Here is a 25,464-nt window from a genome sequence, read left to right as displayed (position 1 = left end):
AATTAAAAGATATACAGGTTGGAGGTGCAAAATCATTATTAAAGCATGTAATATGAGATAGTTCTCTTGCAGGGTTAAGTGTCTTTGTGAAAAAGTACACTACAGTACATTTTCCCCATAGTGTTACATTAAAATTGATCAGTTGGCTGCAATACTGTTTCAGAAGTCAGAGCAAGGAATGCAGAAAATGCATATACAGTATTTAATACATATCGGAAAGTTGCTTTTTAAATTTCCTTTGTCCGAAAGACACACACTCTTTTTAGGGCAAATGGATGCTGGTCTTGATTGCTGGACTTTTGTGAAGCACATCAACTTGGGTAGCATTTTGCTAGTAAATGTTGTTAGAAAATAATAGGAAAATGCAATCTTTAGCAATGTGGTTTCTCTGTTTAATGTTGACCCAGTTCACCTACTAATTTTATTAGATCGATGAAGATGAACCTTTATTCTTAAGTCTGATTGAAGATCTTTTTCCAAGTATACAGCTGGACAAAGCTGGTTATCCTGAGCTTGAAGCAGCTATCATTAAACAGGTAATACCATCATAAAGGGAAGAAATAAGGAGTGATTGTTACTCATTAGCCATCTAAATTGTAAACCTTTGAGTTTAAAATCCAAAAAGGGTTTTTCTATTTAGAGTGTAGTTGTGCCTTGATTTGTATTTCTTCAAAGTTTTTTCAAAAGGAATATAAATGACCTTTGGTGAATGCAATTCTTTAGAGTGGTCAAGCAACAGAATTTATTTTATATGTTACATATAGTTACATAGTTACATAGGGTTGAAAAAAGACCAGAGTCCATCAAGTTCAACCCATCCAAGTAAACCCAGCACACACAACCCACACCTACCAATCTATATACTCACATACATAAACTATATATACAACCACTAATACTAACTGTAGATATTAGTATCACAATAGCCTTGGATATTCTGATATGTGATTTACTTGCATTGAGGTGTTGCTGGTATGTTATTTATTATATATTTATATTACATTTTTTAGCTCTTTTAGCTAGATCACCTAGTCTCTTCTATCAATAGTAAGGGTGAAGACACATGGAGCTACTAAGTAGCTAAGTAGCAGCTACTTGTCATGGCTACTAAACGCCAGAAAATACCCTGCCATAGGCAATAATGAGAATTGCCTCTGCTAAAACACACGCAGAGACGATTATCAGTAAATGATCAGCATTGTCTATTTTGGGAGCCATGACAAGTAGCTGTTACTAGTAGCTCCATGTGTCTTCACCCTAATAGGGGAGATACATTTTGAGACCACAGCAACACTGGCACTTTATTTTTAAAGGAAAACAAGCTACCTAAGGGTTGTGATAACTAATATCATCATTAATATTGTAAATCAGTTAAAATACATTTAATGAAAGCAAATTAAGATTTATTGGTATTTGCAGGTTGAGGGAGCAGGTCTAATCTGTCATCCACCTTGGAAGCTTAAAGTAATTCAGCTCTTTGAAACACAGAGAGTAAGACATGGAATGATGACTTTAGGACCCAGTGGGGCAGGAAAAACAACATGCATTCACACCTTGATGAAGGCTATGACAGGTAATTTGTAGTCTAGTGGAATATTGTTACCTTTATTTTACTTTCTTCCAATAGTTTCAGGTGATTAGATTAATGAATTTATATGGTCATCACTTGCTGTAAGGGGAACTTTTGCAAAGCTACCTACTAAACTGGGACTTTAAATTTAAATATTACGGGAACAACCAATTTTTGGCAAGTGATTCTTTTTCACTACCATAGTAGGACTTTGCAAAACCTGAATATCACTTTTAACTTTTTTCAGGAAACCTTTACCCTTCTGTTCAATATGTAAGATTTTCATTTTTAAGCATTTATTTATTTTACAAAGGTTGTAGTTTAGGTTCTGGTTTAGACATCCTTCTTTGCACTGAAGCTTGTTTAGTTAAATAAATTATAAGAATTTATACCCTGTTTTTGTGAGCCTTTCAGATTTAACTTATATCAAATATAATATATATCCAACAGGGTCCCTCCAGGGTCCAAAAAGATTTTTGGGTTATAGTTCAGCACAAATAATCAGAAGTATACGGCTGCAGATTCCAGGTCTGTGAGACACCCCAACAGTATAACATAAGATCAAAAGGCAAAAAGGAATCAAACAGCTCCAGGCAGCATTTGAAAACTGCAGTGAATTTAATGGCAGTGTCAGCACAGTAAATGTTTCGGGCAGAGCCCCTTCTCAGGGTCCCCTGAATCAAAAAACTTAATTTATTGGTAAAAAAAATTAGCTAATTTTTCACCAATAAATTAAGTTTTTTGATTCAGACATGCAATGCTATTTTTTCATAACTATTGTTTCATATGAACATAGGCAAGTTGATACATATAGTCAAGGGAGTGCACCTCTTGGGACAACTATATATATATATAAAACCAACATATGGTGCACTCAGACCTAAAACAGTTTTATGGGTGCGTAACAAGACTCAAATCACAGAGAGTCCGTCTGTGCCATAATATATGCTCCTACTGAGCCGCACTCCAGACTCATAAAATGTAGCTTTTATTATAGCATTGTTAAAAATGTGTACAGCGAACGTTCATAGCAGTATAGAAAATCATACTTATCAGTGATCAGATAAATGGGGCCCATCAAGATATTCAATTTACAATGACAGAGGATACTCACAAAATAGTATTCCTAGATGCTGAGGTTACTAGAAGTGGACATAAATTCCTTACACGTATTTATACGAAACCTACAGATCGTAACCAGTTGTTAAAATTTGACCGTTTTCATCCTATATCAGTTAAAAAAAATCTATCCCTACTAGTCAATTTTCACGTGTTTGTCGGATAGCGAACAATCCAGATATTGTTACAGAGGACTTAGGTAAAATGAAAAAGAAATTGATAAATAGAGGTTACCCTAAGCATATACTTATACAGGAGAGTTTATCTAGAGTAAGTGGACATGGAGGAATTGGTCAACAACATAAATGGAAGATGGAACAAAGGATGATGTTTGTTTCGCAGTATCATGCACAAAGTGGCCAGTTACAATCTATTTTACAAAAACATTGGCACCTGTTAAGGGAGTCATATCCCTCAATTGAAATTTTCCAACATTCTCCTATGATGTCTTATCGTAGGTGAAATACCATAGGTGGCAAACTGGTAAGAGCCGAAGTCCCCCCGTACCTAGGAAACTTACTTTTTCTGGGACCACCTAGGGAGGGTAAAGTTTCGGATTCATTCAAGCTTCGGTATTGTGACTTCCCTTGGACCAAGTTGGAGCTGCAGAGTGCCATGGAGACCTATGGGAGGCTTCCAAAATAATGCACAGAAGGATCAAAGTCAGAAAGGTCTTCCTGCATTTTACGATCCTTCAGATACGAAAAAATCATACCTTTCGGACATTATATGATAAGCAGGCGTGCACACGGGGAGATTAGTCGCCAGTGATAAATCTTTGTTACCACAGGCAACTAATGTAAATTGCCGGTGGGATGGCATACATGTTGCTACGGTTTCCCGAAGTTGATTTGTAAGGAAACTTCAGGCGATTTCAGGAAACCGAAATGATGCGTATGCCATCCCTCTGGCTGTTTACATTAGTGAGATTAGCCACCCGCAATAGCAAAGATTTATCACGGGAGACTAATCTCCACATATGCCACTGCCCTTATATACAGTTTTTTTTACTATAATACAGAAAAATAGACCTTTTCTGTTTTGTTCTGAACACAAAATCATTCTCTCTTGTATTAATCTCTGCAGATTGTGGTGAGCCTCACAGGGAGATGAGAATGAATCCAAAAGCTATTACAGCCCCTCAAATGTTTGGTCGTCTGGATGTAGCCACAAATGATTGGACTGATGGTATATTCTCAACTCTTTGGAGAAAGACTCTTCGGGCAAAAAGGGGTAAGAATAAATTTGGGTTTACAACAAATAATCCATATTAATATATGAAAATATATTAAGTTTGAATATACATTTTTTGATAGTGGGATGCAAATTCGGGAAAGAAATAATGTGTATTCTATTACCTACAGGAGGCACTAACTGTGAGATATAAATAGCATAGACAAGGGCTTAGTTCACTGTGTATCACACAAGAAGGAAAACAGTACATCACTATTAACCCTTTTATTGCCAGCCGTTTGGTGAAAGCGGAACTTGTATTGCCAGACAGTTTTGTAACATTTTGCACTGTTTCACTTTAGGGGCCTTTCCTCTGGGGACTTTTAGTTTACCAAGGAAGACAATATATTGTTTTTTTTAGGACAACCTAAGCTTTCAAAATATGGTAGAATTTTTGTGTAATTCCAATTCTGTAACAAGATAAAGGCTTCTAAATGTCTAAAAATGAAAAAAACCCATCTAATTTTCTATAATATAAACACACATACTAGAAACAAAAATTATTTTATGCATGAAAATACAACTGATTTGGAAAGTCCCATGTCTCCTGAACATGCCAATACCAAATATGTATAGTTTTATGGAGATTTCTCACGTGTATAGGTCAAAAACTCCCAGCAGTAAACTACCAAATTTCAAAAGCACTGCTCCAGAAAGCTGCATACTTTAGATTTCCAAAAATTCCACTAACAGAAGGTTTATCCCAGAAAATTGTACATTTTTGGAAAGAACAGATTCTGGGGAATCCAGAATAGGTACTATAATGGGTACACATTTCTTTTTACTCCAAGTACCAAGCCGTAAAGTTTTTCTAAGTTTGCAGATTTTTATGACATTTCAGAAAATCACATAAAAATGTTGCAATTTGCCTTGCATTTATCTCTCACAATTTCTTGATAACGATTAGATAACGGCAAATCACTGTGGTATGTACTGACCCCAAAATGAAAATAGTGCATATGGATTTCTCGCCTGCCAACTCAGCTTTTGCATACCTGTCAGCGTATTATGTGCCGTAACACCACCTAACTATACAGAAAACCCAGAAAACCACATAGTTTTTGAAAGTACACATTCTGACAAATTCAACATGGGTAAGGAGTCCTTTCTACACCAAAGTACCAATCTGCAAAGCTTTCCTAAAGTTAGTGGTTTTTATGACATTTCAGAAAATTGCCTAAAAATGTTGCAATTTGCCGCATTTATCTCACACAATTTCTTGTGTACAAAGGCAAATCACCCCAAATAGGAACGCCTAAGGTCTACTGAACAGTTTGATGCCCAATATGCATAGATATACCAAAGTTTGTGGTATGTACTGGCCCCAAAATGAAAATAGCGCACATGGATTTCTCACCTGCCAACTCAGCTTTTGCATACAGAGCCCCCTGTCAGCGTATTATGTGTTTGTGTATACATGTGTGTACATGTGTAAAAGTTGTGTGACAGTGTGTAAGTGTGTATATTAGTGTATATAAGTGTGCAAAATGAAAAAAAAAAACAAAAAAAAAACCTGCTAAATTGTGTGCTGTAAGTGTGTGTAAATGTATGTACAGTGAGGAACATAAGTATTTGAACACCCTGCGATTTTGCAAGTTCTCCCAGTTAGAAATCATGGAGGGGTCTGAAATTTACATTGTGGGTGCATTCCCACTGTGAGAGAGAGACAGCATTTAAAATTTTTTTCAGGAAATCACATTTTTAAAGAAAGAATTAATCCACTCATTAATCTAAATTAGTAGCACCTGTCTTTAAAGACACCTGTCCTCCCCACAGTCAGTCAGACTCCAACTACTACCATGGGCAAGACCAAAGAGCTGTCAAAAGACACAAGAGACAAAATTGTGGAACTCCACAATGCTGGAAAGGGCTACAGGGCAATTGCCAAGCAGCTTGGTGAAAATAGATCAACTGTTGGAGCAATTGTTTGAAAATTGAAGAGGCTAAAGACGACTGTCAGTCTCCCTAGGACTGGGGCTCCATGCAAGATCTCACTTCGTGGGGTATCTCTGATGATAAGAAAGGTGAGGAATCAGCCCAGAACTACAAGGGAGGAGCTGGTCAATGACATGAAGAGAGCTGGGACCACAGTTTCAAAGGTCACTGTTTCAAATCATGCATTGCACGGAAAGTTCCCCTGCTGAAGTCATCACATGTCTAGGCCCATCTGAAGTTTGCGAATGACCATCTGGATGATCCAGAGGAGGCATGGGAGAAAGTCATGTGGTCAGATGAGACCAAAGTAGAACTTTTTGGACTAAACTTCACTCGCCATGTTTGGAGGAAAAATAAGGATGAGTTGCATCCCAAGAACACCATCCCTACTGTGAAGCATGGGTGTGGTAACATCATGCTTTGGGGGTGCTTTTCTGCGAAGGGGACAGGACGACTGCACTGTATTAAGGAGAGGATGAATGGGGCCATGTATTGTGAAATTTTAAGCAACAACCTCCTTCCCTCAGTCAGAGCATTGAAGATGGGTCGTGGCTGGGTCTTCCAACATGACAATGACCCGAAGCACACAGTCAGGATAACCAAGGAGTGGCTCTGTAAAAGGCATATCAAGTTTCTGGAGTGGCCTAGCCAGTCTCCAGACCTAAATCTAATAGAAAATCTTTGGAGGGAGCTGAAACTCCATGTTGCTCAATGACAGCCCCGAAACGTGACAGATCTAGAGGAGATCTGTGTGGAGGAGTGGGCCAAAATCCCTGTTGCAGTGTGTGCAAACCTGGTCAAGAACCACAGGAAACATTTGGCCTCTATAATTGCAAAAAAAGTCTTCTGTACCAAATATTAACACTGATTTTCTCAGGTGTTCAAATACTTATGTGCGGCAGTGCAATACAAATAAATTCTTTAAAAATCATACTATGTGATTTCCTAATTTTTTTTTAATGTTGTCTGTCACAGTGGGAATGCACCTACAATGTGAATTTCAGACCCCTCCATGATTTCTAAGTGCAAAATCGCAGGGTGTTCAAATACTTATGTTCCTCACTGTAAGTGTGTGTGTGTAAGTGCAAAAAAACCCCACCTTACATGTTCTGAAGTAGGGATTGCAGTCCTGGTCCTCCTACTGCAGTCCTCATCAGTGGGCCCGCGCTTGTGGGGGAGCAGGAAGCGGGAACCTGCGATTGCGTCGCAGGGCTGACATGACAGCCCCCTCGGCTCGTTGCCCAGGGGGCTGTCATCGCTGATAACTGCCGCTTCTGCAGAGAGAATTTTTAACTGCCCAACGACGTACAAGACACGTCATTGGCAGTTAAAGCCTTTTCCTACCACAACGTATCCCATACGTCGTTGGCAGGAAAATGGTTAATGCATTTCATGTGAGATTCAAAACAAATGTGTTAGCCAAGGAATGTGGGTATTTATTACTTATATAAACAATACATATTATACTATAAATCTACATTTTAAGAAAAAAAAGTGTCTAAAAAAAATTGGCACAGATTGCCCACAGATCACCACACCACTTTACTATCTTTCATTAGTCCAACTTATTACCTGAATCTAAACCCTAATTTGCATATGCAAATGAGGGCAAGCAAGGGCTGAAAATAGCAGTGCAAAAAAGTTTTTCTGAATCCCTGTAGATTAGGTCTTCAGAGTACAGTTTTTCTTTTGTTTTATTGCCTGTAAGTCCCTATTAGGTCCTTGGGACTGGCAAAACTATGTTGAGTTTATTACTCTGTGCAGCCACCAGTTTCTCAGCTAGTTCACATCTTCTGGAATGGGGAATTGAGGTCTTAAGAGTACAGTTTTTCTTTTGTTTGAGTGCCTGTTTTTTGTTTAAATTCCAAGATATTAAGGGTTAAAGGAACAGTAACACCAAAAAATGAAAGTGTATAAAAATAATTAATATATTATATACTATTGCTCTGCACTGGTAAAAGTTGTGTGTTTTCTTCATAAACACAACTGCAGTTTATATAAATACCCTGCTGTGTAGCCCCGGGGGCAGCCATTTAAATTGAGAAAAGGAGAAAAGGCACAGGTTACTAAGCAGATAACAGATAAGTGGCAGATTCCCATTGTATTCTACACAGTTTATCTGGTATCTTCTTATGTAACCTGTGCCTTTTCTCCTTTTTTCAATTTAAATGACTGCCCCCATGGCTACACAGCAGCTATTTCTATTAACTATAGTAGTCTTTCTGAAGCAAACACGCAACTTTTACCAGTGCAGGGCAACAGTACATTATATTTTAATTATTTTAAAACATTTTTATTTTTTAGTGTTACTGTTCCTTTAAATACTGGTAATATGAATACATTTTGTCACATTCCAAACATGCAGTAGCCAAGGATTTGTTGAGGAAGTTGCCAGGAGAATGAAAGAGGGCTAACCTGATGTTCTTCTGGTTAGGAAAACTTTTAGAAACCTTAGATAACTTTTCTCACATCTTTCCTAAACAGAAGAATATCAGACCAGTTACTTTCTCCTGACAACTTCCTACATCATGTTTGTAAAGTATTCATCAGGTGGTTTTGTTGTAACAAAATGCATTTATAGTAACAGTATTTTAACCCTTCATAACTTGAATGACTTTTTAGAAAGTGAGAAAATACTAAGTTACTTAAGCTACTCTTAGTACAAAGTTTATTCAGAGACAGTTCTGATTGCCAGTACTTTTTGCCTGCTGTAGCACAAAATGTAGATGTTTCAGACAGGATTTTTGCACTCTTCTGGATCAGGCAGGTGTCACTATGACAAACTTGATGGACATGTTACACTATTACTGTGTTACTGTATATTTTGAACCTTCTATTAAACTATCCTAGTCCTTCATCTTATGTAGCACATACACATTTTAATTAATTCTATAGTAATTACTTTTTTTGGGAAACACAAAGGGTCACATTTATCAAAATACGATTGGGTATGATTACAAAAAAATTTTATTTTTTCTAATTTATAGAACTTTGTGTATTTTCTACTAATATTAAAAATAATATTTGCCAATCGTACTTAAAAACATCTGAAATTCGGACTTTGATAAATCAGCCTAAAAATGTTTGTTATGGAAAATGTATCTTTTGACTATTGCAGACTTTTTTTTTACTAAGGGGCAGAATTAGCAAAGTTAGATTTTGGAGTGCAGGTTTCCTGCAGGATTCCCAGCCTTTCAATTGTGATTACATTTTCAGAAAAACATTATAATAACTGGCCAATCAATTAAACTGGCATGTTTAATTGATTTGATAACTATGGATCAATATAGCTATGTATTATTGTCTGAGCTGTCTTAATTTGTTATTCAAAACCAGTCTGGACTGTCTATTTCTTTAAAGGACTGTGGGTGATAATCACACTTTTTAAGGTTCACAATAGACACAGACACACATATAATCAAGGCACACTAGCTTGGACCTATAAAATTCACCTTTATTTAGTTTAATTTAATATCGTATGGTTAAAATACACAAACAAGGAAAAGGGAAGGACTAAAAGCAAAAATTAACCTTATGTTTGTTTGGGGATTTCTATCAGCTCAAATAAGCTGAAACGTTACAACCTTGGTTACTTCGTTACACAATATCTTTTAAGGAAGGCAAACTGCCATATAGTTACAAATGTAGCAACGTGGACGTGAACGAGTGCTGATGAAGATTTGATCTGTGTTTCAGGATATTTCTGACTTTCTTTCTCCAGGCTACGTACACGTACTTATTAGTTATACAGAGCCCCTTATTTGTCGTAGCATCAATTAATATTTACATTATTAGAGGGGACAATCCCCTTTCTTTTGTTACTTTTTCTCCTTCCTTGGAGACAACATCTTTGGTGAATATCAGGTAAGTATATACATTCTACCTTAATTTATAGATATTTGTAATTTCCTACAGGTAAGTATCGAGAACACACCCGTCGCTGTGCTTTCCAGTTAATCTTTTCAACAGCCTTATCAAGTACGTGTGTGTGTGTCAAGGTGTATTAAAAAGAAAGGAGAGTAAAAGAAATTACACACACTCCTAAAGTAAGATATCCCAGCATTAAGACGCCCTGGATCACCCTTGTTAAATTTCCACATCTATACTGGACGTAACTGGTAAATGTTATAGCAAAGGAGTAGCTCCACCTGACCTTTCACAGCATCACTAAGTCAGTCAATTGAAGGAAACCAGATCACGGCGTGCAGATTTTACAAGCTATTGCTAGACGACATTTATACAAGTGGTGATACAATTTGCTTCGCATATACATCACTCACCGATTGCAGATAGTAGTGACCTGCCTGCACTCTTAATCTTTATCTCAGCATTCACTCCTCTGCCTCAACATAAATTTCAGTGTCGGATTACACCAATCTACAAACGTAGTTAAAGTGGACCTGTCACCCAGACATAAAAAGCTGTATAATAAAAGACCTTTTCATATTAAACATGAAACCCCAAATCATTTTTTTATTACCACATCCATATCCATTATAAAAGCATTTAAAAATCCCAGCTGTCAGTCATATATTGCCTGCCCCGCCTCTATGCCTTAGGCATAGGGGTGGGGCAGACAGTTACTTTCGCTTTCAATTCAGAACTTCTTAGATGTTGCTGCACTTCTCACAATGCCCCTCCCTCTTCACCATCTAAATGTGTAACCAGTGCATGGACATGGGTATCAGGTCCCCCATACTGGTACAGAAACAAGATTTTGGCAGGATGCAATGCCTGCTTTGATAACAGTGTCCACAAAATGGCGCCTGCCTGCTTGCTGCAATTGTGAATTCCAAGGCTGAAGAAAATAAGATTGAAATAATTTATATAGTGTAAGTAAAGTTCATTTTGCTTGAAAAACACAATAGAAAATAATTTGGAATTATTTCTTAAGGTGACAGGTCCCCTTTAAGTCGTTTCATTTACATCTGCAAACTTCGCCTGTCAGGTCTTCCCTACCACAGTTCCTCCGCTCTTACGGGCAGCTGAGCACGGCACAATTTTTAACTATTACCATCCCCGCAGGGTATGCATTGATTCAGACGGCATCAGACAATACTAGTTGCTGTCAAAAATAGTGTTTAGCGCAAACAATTCACTATGTGGATCCCCACACTTATTTCTTAACTCTTGCGTGTATAACGTATAACGTATAACGGCGCAAATATCCTGCAAATACTCTTGACTCAGCGGAATTGAAATTAATTCATAACCATCAGCTCCCTGAATTCTATTACGGCGCGGAGTCTTATTCTTACCCTTGAAAAAATGTGCCTATGCATTAACTAATATAGGGTTTTCCAATTAGCCCCCCCACAATAAAAAGTTTATACATAGACTTCCAACATCAAGCCCACAACTTCGTATTGCCAAACCCACTGCCTCTATGGGAATTCCCACCGCACAACAGTTCTTAACCTATAGAGCTACACACTCAATTAATTTTTCTCAGTCCCATAGTTGAATCATTACAACTCTAGCTAAAACCCCGTTGTCTAGTGCCTACTACCGTAGCAAGATTACCTCGGCACGAGAGTCTACAAACATAAGGTTAAACGCCTCTACAAACATAGGTTAATCTTTCTAATACTTTTTAAGGTTCCTGTTAATTCAGTAAAGGCATATGTCTCATTAAGATTGGGTTAGGGGGTTCCTTATAAGTTTTTACTTCCCAAAAGAACAGTTCTCAGGGTGGGATGTCTGGTACCTTAAGACCTAATATTTGTATGCACAGTTTTATAACCAAATTCCAGTATGGTTTAAGTAAAGTGCATTACCAGAAAATGTGGTTATTGGTCTTGCTTCTCCAGCAGATATTACTTGTGTTTGCAAAATTTTTTCGATGCGTCTTATCACCTGGTGAGAAACTTGTGATTTAGCTCTTTAACTCTACAACACCACAGCTGAAGGGTAAATTTTGCAGCCCCTTTTTGTTTGCCTCTTCGGACAGATCCAGCCCCAAGGCTCTCTTCCAGGATGAAATAAAAAGTTTATTAGTCACCTAGGAGGGCTTGTAGTCTATATAGTGTCAAGATCATGTGCTTTAGGAGGGGAGTTTGCACAAGGCTTCGAAAGAGGAAAGGTCTCTGTCTAGATGTTTGGAGGATGTTCATTCCATACTAGTGAAATAACTCCTATCGGTGAAATTAATATAGGAGTATAAGATTTTGTGTAAAAATATTAACTAGACTATAGGAGCAGTAGAAACCCACAAATAAACCTTGCACACTATAAAAAGAACATATACTGTGGTGGTGCTGCACAGGCAGGGTATGGCACACACAGGCAGGGTAGGGAAGGCAGAGTATGGCACACACAGGCAGGGTAGGGAAGGCAGAGTATGGCACACACAGGCAGGGTAGGGAAGGCAGAGTATGGCAGGTTTTTGCTGTACTACCACCATTAATATGGCTATGGTCATGCGATAATAGGTGTGGTTTTAAAAAGGGGAGTGGTCAAAATTAGCTTCCATTATCAGCCCTCCACCACGGAGGCCAGAAAAATTCCAGCCCTCGGTACCACAGCAGTTGGACAGCACTGCTATACTGAATTTTAGTAAACATTGTGTTATATCATAATTTTTAAGATTCTCTTAACAAACAAGGCAAGTCTGTGGTGTTTTTAAAATATTGATTTGAATGCACCCAAGAGATGTTTACTTGCATATAATTTACCTTTGTATTTACAATACAATTTAGGGGAGCATATTTGGATTGTGCTTGATGGACCTGTGGATGCTATATGGATCGAAAACTTAAACTCTGTTTTAGATGACAACAAGACTCTGACACTAGCAAATGGTGATCGCATTCCAATGGCCCCAAACTGTAAAATAGTCTTTGAGCCTCACAACATTGACAATGCTTCTCCTGCAACAGTTTCAAGAAATGGTATGGTGTTCATGAGTTCTTCAGTACTAACCTGGAGTCCCATACTTGAGGTAAAATGCCCATATATGAAGTTACAATATCCTTTTCTCCTGTGGCTTTATTGGTGTTTTAGCTATACATATATATATATATTTTTTTTTTTTTAAAGGTGTTTTTTATTGATTTTTCTAAAAAACATAAAACAACATATCTGACAATACAAAAGGATAGAATGGAATACTTTTTTTTTCCAGGTTAAATTATATAATTGCTTTATACATCGTTATTACAGGCTTTATGAGATAAGTATAATTTTACAGGGTATAGGTCCGGCAGCGGTTCCAGTGTATTCTGTTAATGCCTTTAAGAGGGGCCTGGATGAGTTCTTGAACAAACATAGTATCCAAGGCTATTGTGATACTAATATCTACAGTTAGTATTAGTGGTTGTATATATAGTTTATGTACAGGTATGTGAGTGTATAGATTGGCAAGTATAGGTTGTTTGTGCTGGGTTTACTTGGAAGGGTTGAACTTGATGGACTCTGGTCTTTTTTCAACTATATGTAACTATGTAACTATGATAAGGTAAATTCCCTAGTCCTTCCAGGGAGGCAAGTATTGTTGCTTGTAGTTGCATATTTGGGTTGTAGGGGTCATGGATAAAACACCAGTGCAAGTAGTGTATCTGCAAGGCTAGGAAATAGTAATAAAAGTGGGGGAGAGCTAGGCCTCGCTCTGCAAGGGGGGCGCAGAGTTTTGCCCAGCCCATTCTAGAGGGCCGATTGTTCCAAATGTATAGTAATGTAGTATAATTTGGTTAAGTTTCTTGAAAAACATTTTTGGGATAAAGACTGAGGCATTGTGCACTATATAAAAATTTGGGAAGGTATATCATACAATGTGTATTTTTTTAATGTTTTTCTAATATTGAAGTTTTAAAATTTCATATTTCATCTTCTAATGTCTCCAAAATGCAGTTCCTGGGTGGGAAGGGGGTCACCGACTGTTCTAATATGATACATCATTTTATAAATTTCTTATCCTTGGCCCTACTGAGCATAATCCCCAAGTTTTATAAATGTCAGCTGTTATAAATGGTACAACAGTTGATAACATTCCACAGACCCTGAAAAATGTATGAACCAATGTAGCAAATTGTAACAGTTTAGAGTCTGGATTAATAAGCAGCTACTCTGAAACATCAGAGAGAGGAAGATTAAGGGGTAGTAAGTTAGTAAGGGGTTACTACCTGACTACCGCAACTATTTCGGATTGGGCTTTTTGTTGCTTAAAAAACAAAAAAGTCATGGAAAAAAAATGGTGACTTTTCTGAGATTTGTTATATGACAAAACTCTAACTACAAAAATGATCCAGGGAATGTTTTGATTTCCCTCATAGGGTTAGGGAGGAATTTCTCCTCCTCTAAGGCATATTGGAGATGTTTAAGATGATTTTGATCAACTGGCAGTTAGGCAGGTTTCACTTAGAGAAAAAGGTTGAACTTGATGGACGCGAGTCTTTTTTCTGCTTTATCTACTTAAAACCCCTATGTGGGAAATAACTTACATAAAAATAATTTAGACAGGTACAGTCAGATAGCCAAAAATAATTTAGAGACAGGTACAAACAAGTAGCTCTATGATACTTATTTTTAACTGAAAATTTAAATTTTGTTTTAGGGATGGTTGAAAAAACGCTCCCCACAAGATGCAAACATTCTCAGAAAATTGTACAGTGCCTCATTCGCTGAATTATACCGATTTAGTGTACAATCATTAGAATACAAAATGGAGATGGTGGAGGCATTTATAATCATGCAAAGCATCAACATGTTACAAGGACTTATTCCATCTAAGGTAAACTTCAAGGTTCGTACAATTCTGTAAACATTGCTTTTCATAACTATATATTGCCACTAGCATTTTGTCTTTTTAGGATCAAGGAGGAGAGATATCTGCAGAACACCTGGAGAGACTTTATGTATTTTCATTAATGTGGAGTATTGGTGCTATGCTAGAACTTGATGACAGAATCAAGATGGAACAGTGGCTTCGCTCTCTTGATAGTGTGCATCTGGATCTTCCAAAAATCCCACCAGGAAGCGATGACACAATGTTTGACTATTACGTGACTACAGAAGGTTAGTAATAGTAGGTTTGGGTTCTTTTTATTATTTTTCTATTTATGTCTTAAGTACATGGACTATAGTGCATATTGACAAATCACTGTCTAATCTATATTGAGGAGCATTTAATTATAGTTTTGTCATTTAATTATAGTTTTATATTTCACCCAGAAGATGCAAAATGATGTAGTCAAAGCTACCAAAGTTGAGCTTGGTATATATGTTTTTGTCTTTAATACAATTTTTAACTAAACTGTATGAACGTTGGGATTGTGGAAACTCAAATAAGCATTGAGGCTTTCATGAATATAACACACTCACGATTGGCTAGCAATTTTCTGACAAGCATTAATAATTTACCCCTGCCACAACATGCAAACACAGTTTAATTAAAGTTTGAATTGTTTGGTGACTTTTTAGGATAGATAAACTTTAGTAACCCATGGTAGTTTTCACAATACAGTTTTAGTAACCCATGGTAGTTTTCACAATACAGTTACACATACAGTACAATTATATATTAACTCCAACTTTTGTAATAATCTTATCTTGGCACTTTACATTAAAATTATTCTATAGAATAATATTTAATGATACTTGCCACTGATTTGGTTTGGAAAAATAAATTATTAAGCAATATAAAACTGAAATTTTGATTTTAATAATTATTTTAGCATGTACAGAGCTTTGGTGAATACATAGAACATTATTCCAAAAACACTAGTTTTTACAATAAAAGAAATTATAATTTTTTTGCTATCAGTTAATCCATGTAAAGTATATGCTAACATCATATTTTGTAATATGTTAGAAATAGGTTAGACATTTTACATTTAAATTATGCTATTTAATAATAATTAAAACTGATATACAATTCAAATATTTCCCTACTGTATTATTTTGTTTGAAACAGTAAAGCAATGTAAAACTGAAAATTTGATTTTAATTATTTTAAGAGGTTTTTGTTATTGTCTGTTTAAAAAAAAAAAAAAAAAAAATATTATTTAATAATAATTAAAATTGATGATTCAAATATTTCCCTACTGTATTATTTTGTTTGAAATAGTAGAGCAATGTAAAACTGAAAATTTGGTTTAAATTTATTTTAACAGGTTTTTGTTATTGCCTGTTTTTTAAAAATTGTTACAACAACCTGCATCTGCTTTATTTTAAATTTTGAATATACAGAAAACAAGCAGATAGTTTGCAATAATATTTTTTTAAACCCTTTAGCATTTTCAATCTAAAGAGGTTTAAGAATAAATAGATAACCTTGCAATGTTTTGCTAATTCTCTCAGTACCACAGCAGCTTTTGTGATCTAAATTAGAAAACTGAGGCTGAAATTCCCATATGTTCCCAGATGTTTTATATTAAAATACAAATGACAACATTGGAGATTAAATTTCATTAGATCTGTTGGTCATACTAATTTGCTATTGCTTTGCTATTTCCTAGCAGTGGTATGCAAGCACTTTTTGTACCTGGTTTAAATCAATGTGCTAAACTGGTTTACAGTTTACTGAAGGAAATGAGTACCTGCTTTGAATGCTAGAACAAACAGACTGAAATAAGGTGCTCTTTGATTAATTACTTTTTTCTTTGCAAAAAATAATGCATTTCATTAATTGTCTTTAAGGAAAATGGATGCACTGGAACACTTCTGTAGAAGAGTATGTTTATCCTTCTGACAGCACTCCAGAATATGGATCGATCTTAGTTCCCAATGTTGACAATGTCAGAACAGACTTTTTAATCCAGACAATAGCAAAGCAAGGAAAGGTAAAGGCTGGCAAGCACTCCAGATTTTTTAAAAATTAGGGTAGTGATTTATATAAATAGATTTTCTGCAGTGACCCATATCAGTAGAAAAAAAGGAAATGTTGAGCTTTAAAGTAATAAAAATATAATGCACTGTTGCCCTGCATTGGTAAAACTGGTGTGTTTGCTACAGTAACCCTACTATAATTTATATGATAAGCTGCTGTGTAGCCATGGGGGCAGCCATTCAAGCTGGAAAAAAGGAGAAAAGGCACAGGTTACATAGCAGATAACAGATAAGTTCTGTAAAATACAATAGTGTTTTATCTGTTATCTGCTATGTGCCTGTGCCTTTTCTCCTTTGAATGGCTGCCCCCATGGCTACATAGCAGCTTATTTATATAAATTATAGTAGACTTTCAGAAGTAAACACACAACTTTTACCAGTGCAGGGCAGCAGCACATTATATTTTAGTTACTTTTATACACTTTCATTTTTTGGTGTTACTGTTCCTTTAAAGAAGAAGGAAAGGCTACCAAAGAGTTAATCTCAAGCTGCAGGCTTACCTTCAGTTGTCTCAACAGTGCCCTTAAGTCTCCCCAAATTGCGATTGTTCAGATGATCAGAAGCCAAACAGGAACAAAAAACGCTGTGTAAAGAAGATTCCCATAATGCAGCGCTCCTGCACATGGACTGTAGGCGGCGCATGCGCACATGTCCCTCTTCAGCATAAGCAGGCGCGCTCCCCTTCCGACAGACCGGCAAGTGTCCGGTTGCTACGGCGACGCACTATTGAAATAGCGCATGCAGCGGCAAGCCGGCCATTTGCAGAGGAAGCAGCCTGACAGGCGAGTGCTGGTGGGGGGGAGCGGGGGGGGGGAGCGGGGGGGTGGGTGTACTTTTACTGGTGGACAAAGACTCCAAAGGTGCGGGGATTGGAGAGCAGAGCAAAGTGGAGCAGGGAGGGATGTTTCTGCACTGGTGTGTGTGTGTGCCGGCAGGTGCGGGGAGCAGATGGGGGGGGCGGCGTTTGTGCTGTTACCGGTGGACAAAGATGTGGATTGGAGCGGAGCGAGGGGGGGTGGGATGTTTCTGCACTGGTGGGTGTGTGCCGGCAGGTGCGGGGAGCGGACGGGGTGGGGGTGGGGGCTGCTGTTTTGTGAGCTGGACAAAGACGCAGGATGTTAGGGACGCATGCGCAGTAGAGATGGTGAGGGAAAGGGTATGGGCATCCCTTTTTAAAGATGGCGGTGTATCTCTGTAAATCTTTCATTAGGCAAGCCAGAAATATAGCATTTTTACACAGCAATAGTAGTACTAGTTAATAGTGTGCTTAATAGATTTTTACTTTCCTTGTCCTTTAACACTTAATTTTAAACCATCGGGGTGCAAAATTCATATAGACAGAAACAAGAGCTCCTCTGCCCTCACCCATTACAGTGTGACTTTTTTGACTCGACTGCAACTTTTATTTTTACAACTCTGTTGTCCTCATTTATAGAATTTTTTTTACATGAACTCTTTTGTCCTCATTTAGAGAATTTTTCCCTGTCTATTTTTGCGGGTGTTTCACAAAAAAAATCCACCAATGGCAAAATACTGAATTTCGCTGCAAATCCAAGCCTGGCAAAATATTTCACTAGTCATGCCTACATTCACTTTCATCATCAGGCCTACATTTTACACAGGGACTAAGGGGCACAGTTATCAAAATGTAAGCTTACAGCTTAATACATAAAAACTCACCCACATTCTATTTATTCCTATGGGTTTTTAGAAGCATATTTATCAAATGGTTCTAACATTCAACCATTTATAAATATGCTTTTGCACCTAAGTTTTACCTGCAATTTACATGTTATCAAGGTTAAACTCCCAAATGGTTGTCCCTTTTATTGGCCACCACTGGGACCACCTTACTTAGAATATTGGGAGCTGGCCACTGCTTCTGTATTAACTATAGCAAAAAAGGGAAAGATGTGCTCACCACTACATTTTAAACCATTAGGCAGGGGTGCAATGAGAATGTAGCCACAAAATTCATATAGCAGAGACAAGAGGCCCTTTGAACTCACCCATTATCAATATGTAGGATACTGAGACATTCTGTGCATTAAGCTACTAAGAAATGCCCTCCTTTTTAAACAAAACAGGGATTGTTTGTCTTTATATTTCAATATATTCAAGCTGGCCAGCTATGGCAAAATCATTCCTGGTCTGCCCAGTGTAGTGTACTACAGGGTATTTTATAGTACCTTAATGTACAGAATGTCTTAGTGTCCTATATATATTGATAATAGGTGAGTGCAGAGGACCTCTTGTCTCTGTCTGTATCAAAACATGAAGGGACATTTTGTGCAAAAAAACTACTAAAAAAAAATGCCAGTCGCTTTTAAGCAAAACATGGATTGTATGTTGTCTCTCTAGCTATGTCCAGTTTATATATCTAGTCCTACGGTTGCTTTCATTGGATTAATATAGAACTCCAAAATTTCAGTATGCATTTTTATATAGACTGCATTGTACCTGCCAGTTTTATCATACACCACATAGATCACCTGACAGGAATTAGGAACAAGGATTTGGCTAATGTTTCTGCCAAATATTTGTTGCCATCAAATGTGGTGCATGAGTGTGTGATTATATTATTGTTACAGACGAAAGAGATCATATCCTTCATGCTCAAATCAATATATCAAAGATCATTAAGTCACTGGAAAAAAAATCTTCTTAGAGCATGGGTTTTATATGGGTTTTTAGAGGCAAAACAAATGTAACATCACCATGTACAATACCAAGCAACACTAGAGCAGTGAAAACACAGCCTCTGGAGTCATACACATCATTTTACCATCTGAAAGGCTGTTTTTGTTTTAACAGAATAATGTTCCAATGCACAAAGCCAGGTCTGTAAAGAATGGGTTTTCTGACATCACCTGTGGAATTAATTACAATTTCTGGTGGCTGACCTGATACCCAACATCAGTGAGCAACCTCACTATTGCTTCTCACTAAGGCAGAATAGAAGCAAATCCCACCAACAATGTTTCAAAAATGGAATTCCTTCCCTTAAAAGTAAAGGCTGTTATAGCATCATAGGGAGGGCCTGTCTATGGAGTCATCCTCTGCCAGTTCCACCGAGACCTTCATATTAATAACCTTTGTTGAGGAATAAGATGTTAGACAGACAGGTGTCAATTTAATTGACAATTACACACCTCCCTTTTTATACCCTTGTGCACCACCTAGTGGATACAACTTTATATATAATAGTGTAGCAAACAACAACGTATCCAAATAAACATTTATGTGTTACAATAAAGTGACATACTCACATCATTAAGTGTTTCTTAAAATGCAACATGACAATAATCCTTATCTTAAAATCTCAATCGTTTAAAAATATAAAAACCATACAGAGATATATCAAAGCAGGAGAGGGGGAAAATGTATCTGAATATAGGTCCCAAATCATATTCTTTACTTAATCCAAAAGGACTCAGTGTTTCTAATTTATGTATCCAAAAGGCCTCCCTATACAGCAGTTCCTTCAATCTATTTCCTCCTCTCCTTTTTACTGATTTATATGTTAAACCGATGGACCGGAACTTGTTACTACATTTCAATTCCTTTCATCCGCCACAGCTGAAAAAAGCTTTTCTGAAATCACAATTAAGTAGAGCAGTGCTGTCCAACTTCTGTTGTACCGAGGGCCGGAATTTTTCCGACCTACGTGGTGGAGGGCCGATAATGGAAGCCAGTTTTGACCACTCCCCTTTTTGAAACCGCACCCACTTGAAACCACACCCATGTTATCACAAGACATACTCTGTCTTCCCTACCCTGCCTGTGTGTGCCATACTCTGCTTGCCCTACCCTGCCTGTGTGCCATACTCTGTCTTCCCTACCCTGCCTGTGTGTGCCATACTCTGCTTGCCCTACCCTGCCTGTGTGTGCCATACTCTGCCTGCCCTACCCTGCCTGTGTGTGTGTGCCATACTCTGCCTTCCCTACCCTGCCTGTGTGTGCCATACTCTGCCTGCCCTACCCTGCCTGCGTGTGCCATACTCTGCCTTCCCTACCCTGCCTGTGTGTGCCATACTCTGCTTGCCCTATGCTGCCTGTGTGTATGGCACACACGGGCAGCCTACAGTGACACAATGCTGGCACTGCTCCTACAGTCTGCACAATAACTATATATTAAAAAACTTTTTAATTGCAGTACCACCTCAGTATATGTTCTTTTTGTAGTATGCAGGGATTATTTGTGGGTTTCTACTGCTCCTGAGGTGTGAACAGGGGAACAATGGGGGTGATTACAGCCTGAGCCTGAGGTGTGAACAGGGGAACAATGTGGGTGATTACAGCCTGAGCCTGAGGTGTGAACACTGCAGGGGGTGAACAATGCAGGGATTAAAAGGTGTGAACAGTACAGGGGAATTACATATTTAAACAATACAGAGGGATTACAGCCTGAATCTGAGGTGAGAACCATTCAGGGGGGGGCAGTTAATCACAGTACTGATACCATTTAAAGCTTACACAAGAGTAAGCCATCAAAGCAGCCAGACAGGTGGGGGGCCACACAGAGGGGGGTCGCGGGCCGCATGCGGCCCGCGGGCCACCAGTTGGACAGCACTGAAGTAGAGTAAAGAGGATAGTAACCTCTGACAAAAAGGTGGATGAAAGATTAAAAGAAATGTACAAGTAGTTTCGGACTAGGGGGTATCCAAATGATTTATTAAAGAGACAGTTGGAGGATATTCAGGTACAGGATATGTAAGGGAGATGTTTCAAAAATGGCCAAAAAAGGTGGAAAACCATGTGACTTTTGTGACCCAATATAACACCTTAAGTAAGCATATTGCTAAAATTCTGAGGACGCATTGGTCCCTGGTTAAAGATAATCTGCCACACATAAAGGGATTTGATAGGCCTCCAGTTATCGCCTACAAAAATGGAAAAAGTGTGGGCAGCTATTTGGTAAAATCTGAAATGGGAACAAACAATGTACCTAAAGATAATATAAAAAAAGAAAAAAAGGCACTTTACCATGCTATAACTGTAATTGCTGTTCGAATGTACTATTGGGGGATGTGCTTTATCACCCCAGAAAAGGCAATGTGATTAAGATTTGTGGAAGATACTCATGCTGCTCAATGTCATCAAATGCCAATGTGGTCTGGCATATGTTTGGCAATAAACAGTAATAAATACAGGTAAAATGGATAAGGCTGTTGCAGGCCATTTTATTGAATGTGGAATGTGAATCAACTTAAATTTCAAATTGATGAAATAGGAGGAGGAAATAGATTGAAGGAACTGCTTTATAGGGAGTCCTTTTGTATTAAATAAAGAATATGATTTGAGACCTATATTCAGATAAATTTCCCCCCTCTCCTTCTTTGATATATTGCTATATGGTTTTTATATTTTTAAACGATTGAGATTTTAAGATATGGATTATTGTCATTTGCATTTTAAGAAACACTTTGAAACATTGCTGTATGCCCCTAAAAATATTTGCAAAAAAAGCATTTTAATTAAAAATACAAGAGGCGCTGTTCTGGATTGTTTGTGCATGGATGTGCTGATGGAATGTGGCCATTGGGGAACCTGCACTACTACAGACTAGAAACAAGGTGTTGTGTTGACTACTTTCTTCAAAGGTGTCTGAATACTTTTGACCATATAGTATATAGTATATACAATACTATAGAGAGAGAGAGAGAGAGAGAGAGACTCTTCCTTTTGTTGTTTCCCATAGGAAGGTCATAATGATGTGATCAAAATGTTGGAATTTCTTTTGTTTGTTTATTAAAATCACTTACTCCAACTGAGACTGTTGAGTGCGGTACTTTTTTTGTTGCTCTATATATATGTGTGTGTGTGTATTTATGTATATACACATGTGTGTTTGAGGCTGAATTACCATTTGTAAAATATGGTATAATTATAAATTCTGGTACCAATCAGCAATTCAAAACCAATTGCAGTCTACTATAAGCTAGCATATGAAGACCAGATTGATGGCAACTGCACTTGTGAAATTATATACCTTTGTTTGCAAACCAGCCCTGGATTCCTTTAATCTGGCACAAACATAGTTTGACTTTTCTGGGGTTTTTTGTGTGTGTTCTTATTAGCACTCAGTGATGTAACTACAGGGAAAGCAGACCCTGCGGCACTTGGGGGATTACTTTCGCTGTAGGGGGGTCCTTGGCTGACCCTGCTACACATGATTTCAGCTGGGGACAGTGAAAAAGTTGTTTGTGTGGGAGCCTAGGCCCCCAAGGTTACTCCACTATGAGCACTGTCATGGTTATATTAAATTATATATTCACACACATTTCATCGGTATATTAATTTGTTTCAGGCGGTTCTATTAATTGGAGAGCAAGGCACAGCAAAAACAGTAATTATTAAGGGATTCATGTCAAAATATAATCCTGAGCGCTATGTGACAAAGTGTCTGAACTTTTCTTCTGCAACTACCCCTTTGATGTTTCAGGTATTATCTTTACAATATGTTAAAAAAAAAAAAAAAAAAAAAATATATATATATATATAAAATGACTTACAAAGAAGGAAAGCCATGAAATATCATACAGAATCCATAACATCTAATCTGCTTGCTATTGTGTATGCTTGTGGCATGTTATTAAAATGTAAATATTTTTTATAATATTTTAACAAAGGAGAATTTAATACAATAATATAGTAATTTTTAAAGGTTTTATATTTGTGTTTACCGTACATTTTTTTCTTTTAAATAATGTATGCCTACCTTTACTGAAAATGTATGAATATTCATGTGTTATATTTTTGTGTACATAATTACTTTTAAAAATAAGCATTTTGTGTCTTGTACATCTATTGATGTTTTAGAGAACGATTGAGAGCTATGTGGATAAACGCATGGGAACAACTTATGGACCTCCAACAGGAAAGAAAATGTCAGTCTTTATTGATGATATCAATATGCCTGTTATTAATGAATGGGGAGATCAGGTAAGTTAGAAGTAATATTGGTATTTTTATCATTTTTTGGAGATAATGAGAACAAAATATAAATGCAAAACTATGTACAAAAACCCTCCTCCTCTTCTTTTTCATTTTGCATGCTGAAATATTACTCAGCACCCTGGTATTTATTTTGGTTGGTTGCTATTTTTTTCTTGGTCTAGCTACTTCTTTTCAGTCATATATGATGATTGTTTCTTTTTCTAAACTGACAATTTTTATTGGTTTTGTTTATCATTCTGCATTACAACTTTGGCAGTCTGCACAATGCAGTGATCTGCGTCATCAAAACAGTTGTTAGGTGAAATCATAAGTAATTATATGAATATGAAAACGAAAAGAAAAAAAAAGAAAAAGGGAAATAGCTGGGACCTATTATTTTGGTAGAGTCGGGGCATATACTTCTTTTGCTTTTTGCCAGTTTCTATAGTTGGGGGTATGCTACAATGTTTAGGCCCGTATAGCCATGAATAGTTGGGGTCATTTTCATGGAGTAGCCAGATTTTATCATAGGCTTCCATATCATTCCGTAACATATTTGAAAGCTTTTCATTAGAGGCTATGCTGATTTTAGAGAGTTTAACAGAAGTCCTATTTTTTTCCAGTTGCTGGCGACAATTAATGTGGCAGCCATTGGTATGTGTTGGCTCAACCTGTGAGCTGAGTTTGTGTACCTGGGGGGATTCTTCCCTAATAGCAATGATAGGGGGTCTTTGGGGAATTTTGAGTGAAAAATTGAGTTTTTTGTTGTTTGGAGCCGGTTGTTTGATAAGTTTGTATACCAAGCTAAGCATTCCTGGTTGCAGCGGAGATTGTCAACATATCGCTTCCAAGTCTGTGGAGCTTACAGTGTTATGTTCTCCTTGTTTGGCCTGTTGTTGTATATAGTGGGCTAGCTGTGTTGCTCTGTATTCTTCCTGTGGGTGGGGTTGGAATTTTTCTATTATTTGTGGTAGGGTGAGTGGTTTGTTGTAAGCAGTGAGGGAGTATAGGATGTCAGTCCTTTATTAGTTCACCATGCAAATGTTTGTTTGGATAGTCCAGGTGGAAAGTCTTGGTTGTTTGTCAGGATCGTTAATGGAGATGGTTTAGATATTAGATGGTACATATGAAGCGATGGGCATCCCAAAAGGTGTCTGGTTACAACCAGTTGTGATATCACAAGATAACTATTTTAGAAAATTAGCCTTATATAATGTTGTTAGGTTTGGAGTTATCATGACTCCTAAATATTGCAGAGAGTCTGCATTTTGAAGCCAAAATTTAGTTCTATGAATTTCACCATATGTTTAGGTATATTACAGGGCAGCATTTCAGATTTGTCTGGATTAATTGTCAGACCAGGGACTATATTGAATATATATATATATATTTGGTGTAGTTATAATTTGTATTCTTTGTCTTTTAGTCTTTTATTTTTATATCCATATTTTCCCTGATGGCTCTAGGTAGCAGTTCCATTGCTAGAGCGAACAAAGTGGGGCATAAGGGGCATCCCTATCTAGTTCCCCTATGGCTATATCTATATACCCTAGGGGGCTGGTGGTTGGTAAGTTGAACTGGGCTCTAGGGGCACAGTAGTACGTTTGTAGTGTTTTAATGAAAATGGAGCAGAGACCTATAGTTTGTAGGAGGGAAAATAGATACTTCCAGTTCAATGTATCGAAAGGCTTTTTCGATATCTAGAGGGAGCAAGTACAAGGGTGTGTGTGTCTTATTTGTGTGTGTGATTAGGTTTAAGATTTTGCATATATTGTCAGGGACTTGTCTGGATGGGATGAATCCTATTTGATCCTTGTGGATTGTAGCTGTTAGGATTCTATTCA

At 37.4% G+C, this 25,464-nt stretch overlaps 1 protein-coding gene across 3 annotated transcripts in view; it reads left to right on the top strand.

Annotated features, from left to right (window-relative positions):
- Positions 1 to 25,464, top strand: part of dnah5 (dynein axonemal heavy chain 5) — a 251,633-nt gene that overhangs the window by 168,990 nt on the left and 57,179 nt on the right. For all 3 annotated transcript variants that reach the window (XM_031903686.1, XM_012965451.3, XM_031903687.1), the window contains exons 41-49: positions 429 to 536; positions 1,420 to 1,573; positions 3,776 to 3,922; positions 12,556 to 12,797; positions 14,409 to 14,585; positions 14,665 to 14,869; positions 16,493 to 16,635; positions 22,992 to 23,126; positions 23,504 to 23,626. In XM_031903686.1, the coding sequence (XP_031759546.1) occupies positions 429 to 536; positions 1,420 to 1,573; positions 3,776 to 3,922; positions 12,556 to 12,797; positions 14,409 to 14,585; positions 14,665 to 14,869; positions 16,493 to 16,635; positions 22,992 to 23,126; positions 23,504 to 23,626 (1,434 nt within the window). The remainder of the gene's footprint in view (positions 1 to 428; positions 537 to 1,419; positions 1,574 to 3,775; positions 3,923 to 12,555; positions 12,798 to 14,408; positions 14,586 to 14,664; positions 14,870 to 16,492; positions 16,636 to 22,991; positions 23,127 to 23,503; positions 23,627 to 25,464) is intronic.

Source organism: Xenopus tropicalis, chromosome 6 (genome assembly GCF_000004195.4).
Source record: "Xenopus tropicalis strain Nigerian chromosome 6, UCB_Xtro_10.0, whole genome shotgun sequence".
NCBI lineage: Eukaryota > Metazoa > Chordata > Amphibia > Anura > Pipidae > Xenopus > Xenopus tropicalis.
The sequence above is the reverse complement of the archived record's forward strand: the minus strand, read 5'-3'. Positions and strand labels throughout refer to the sequence as shown.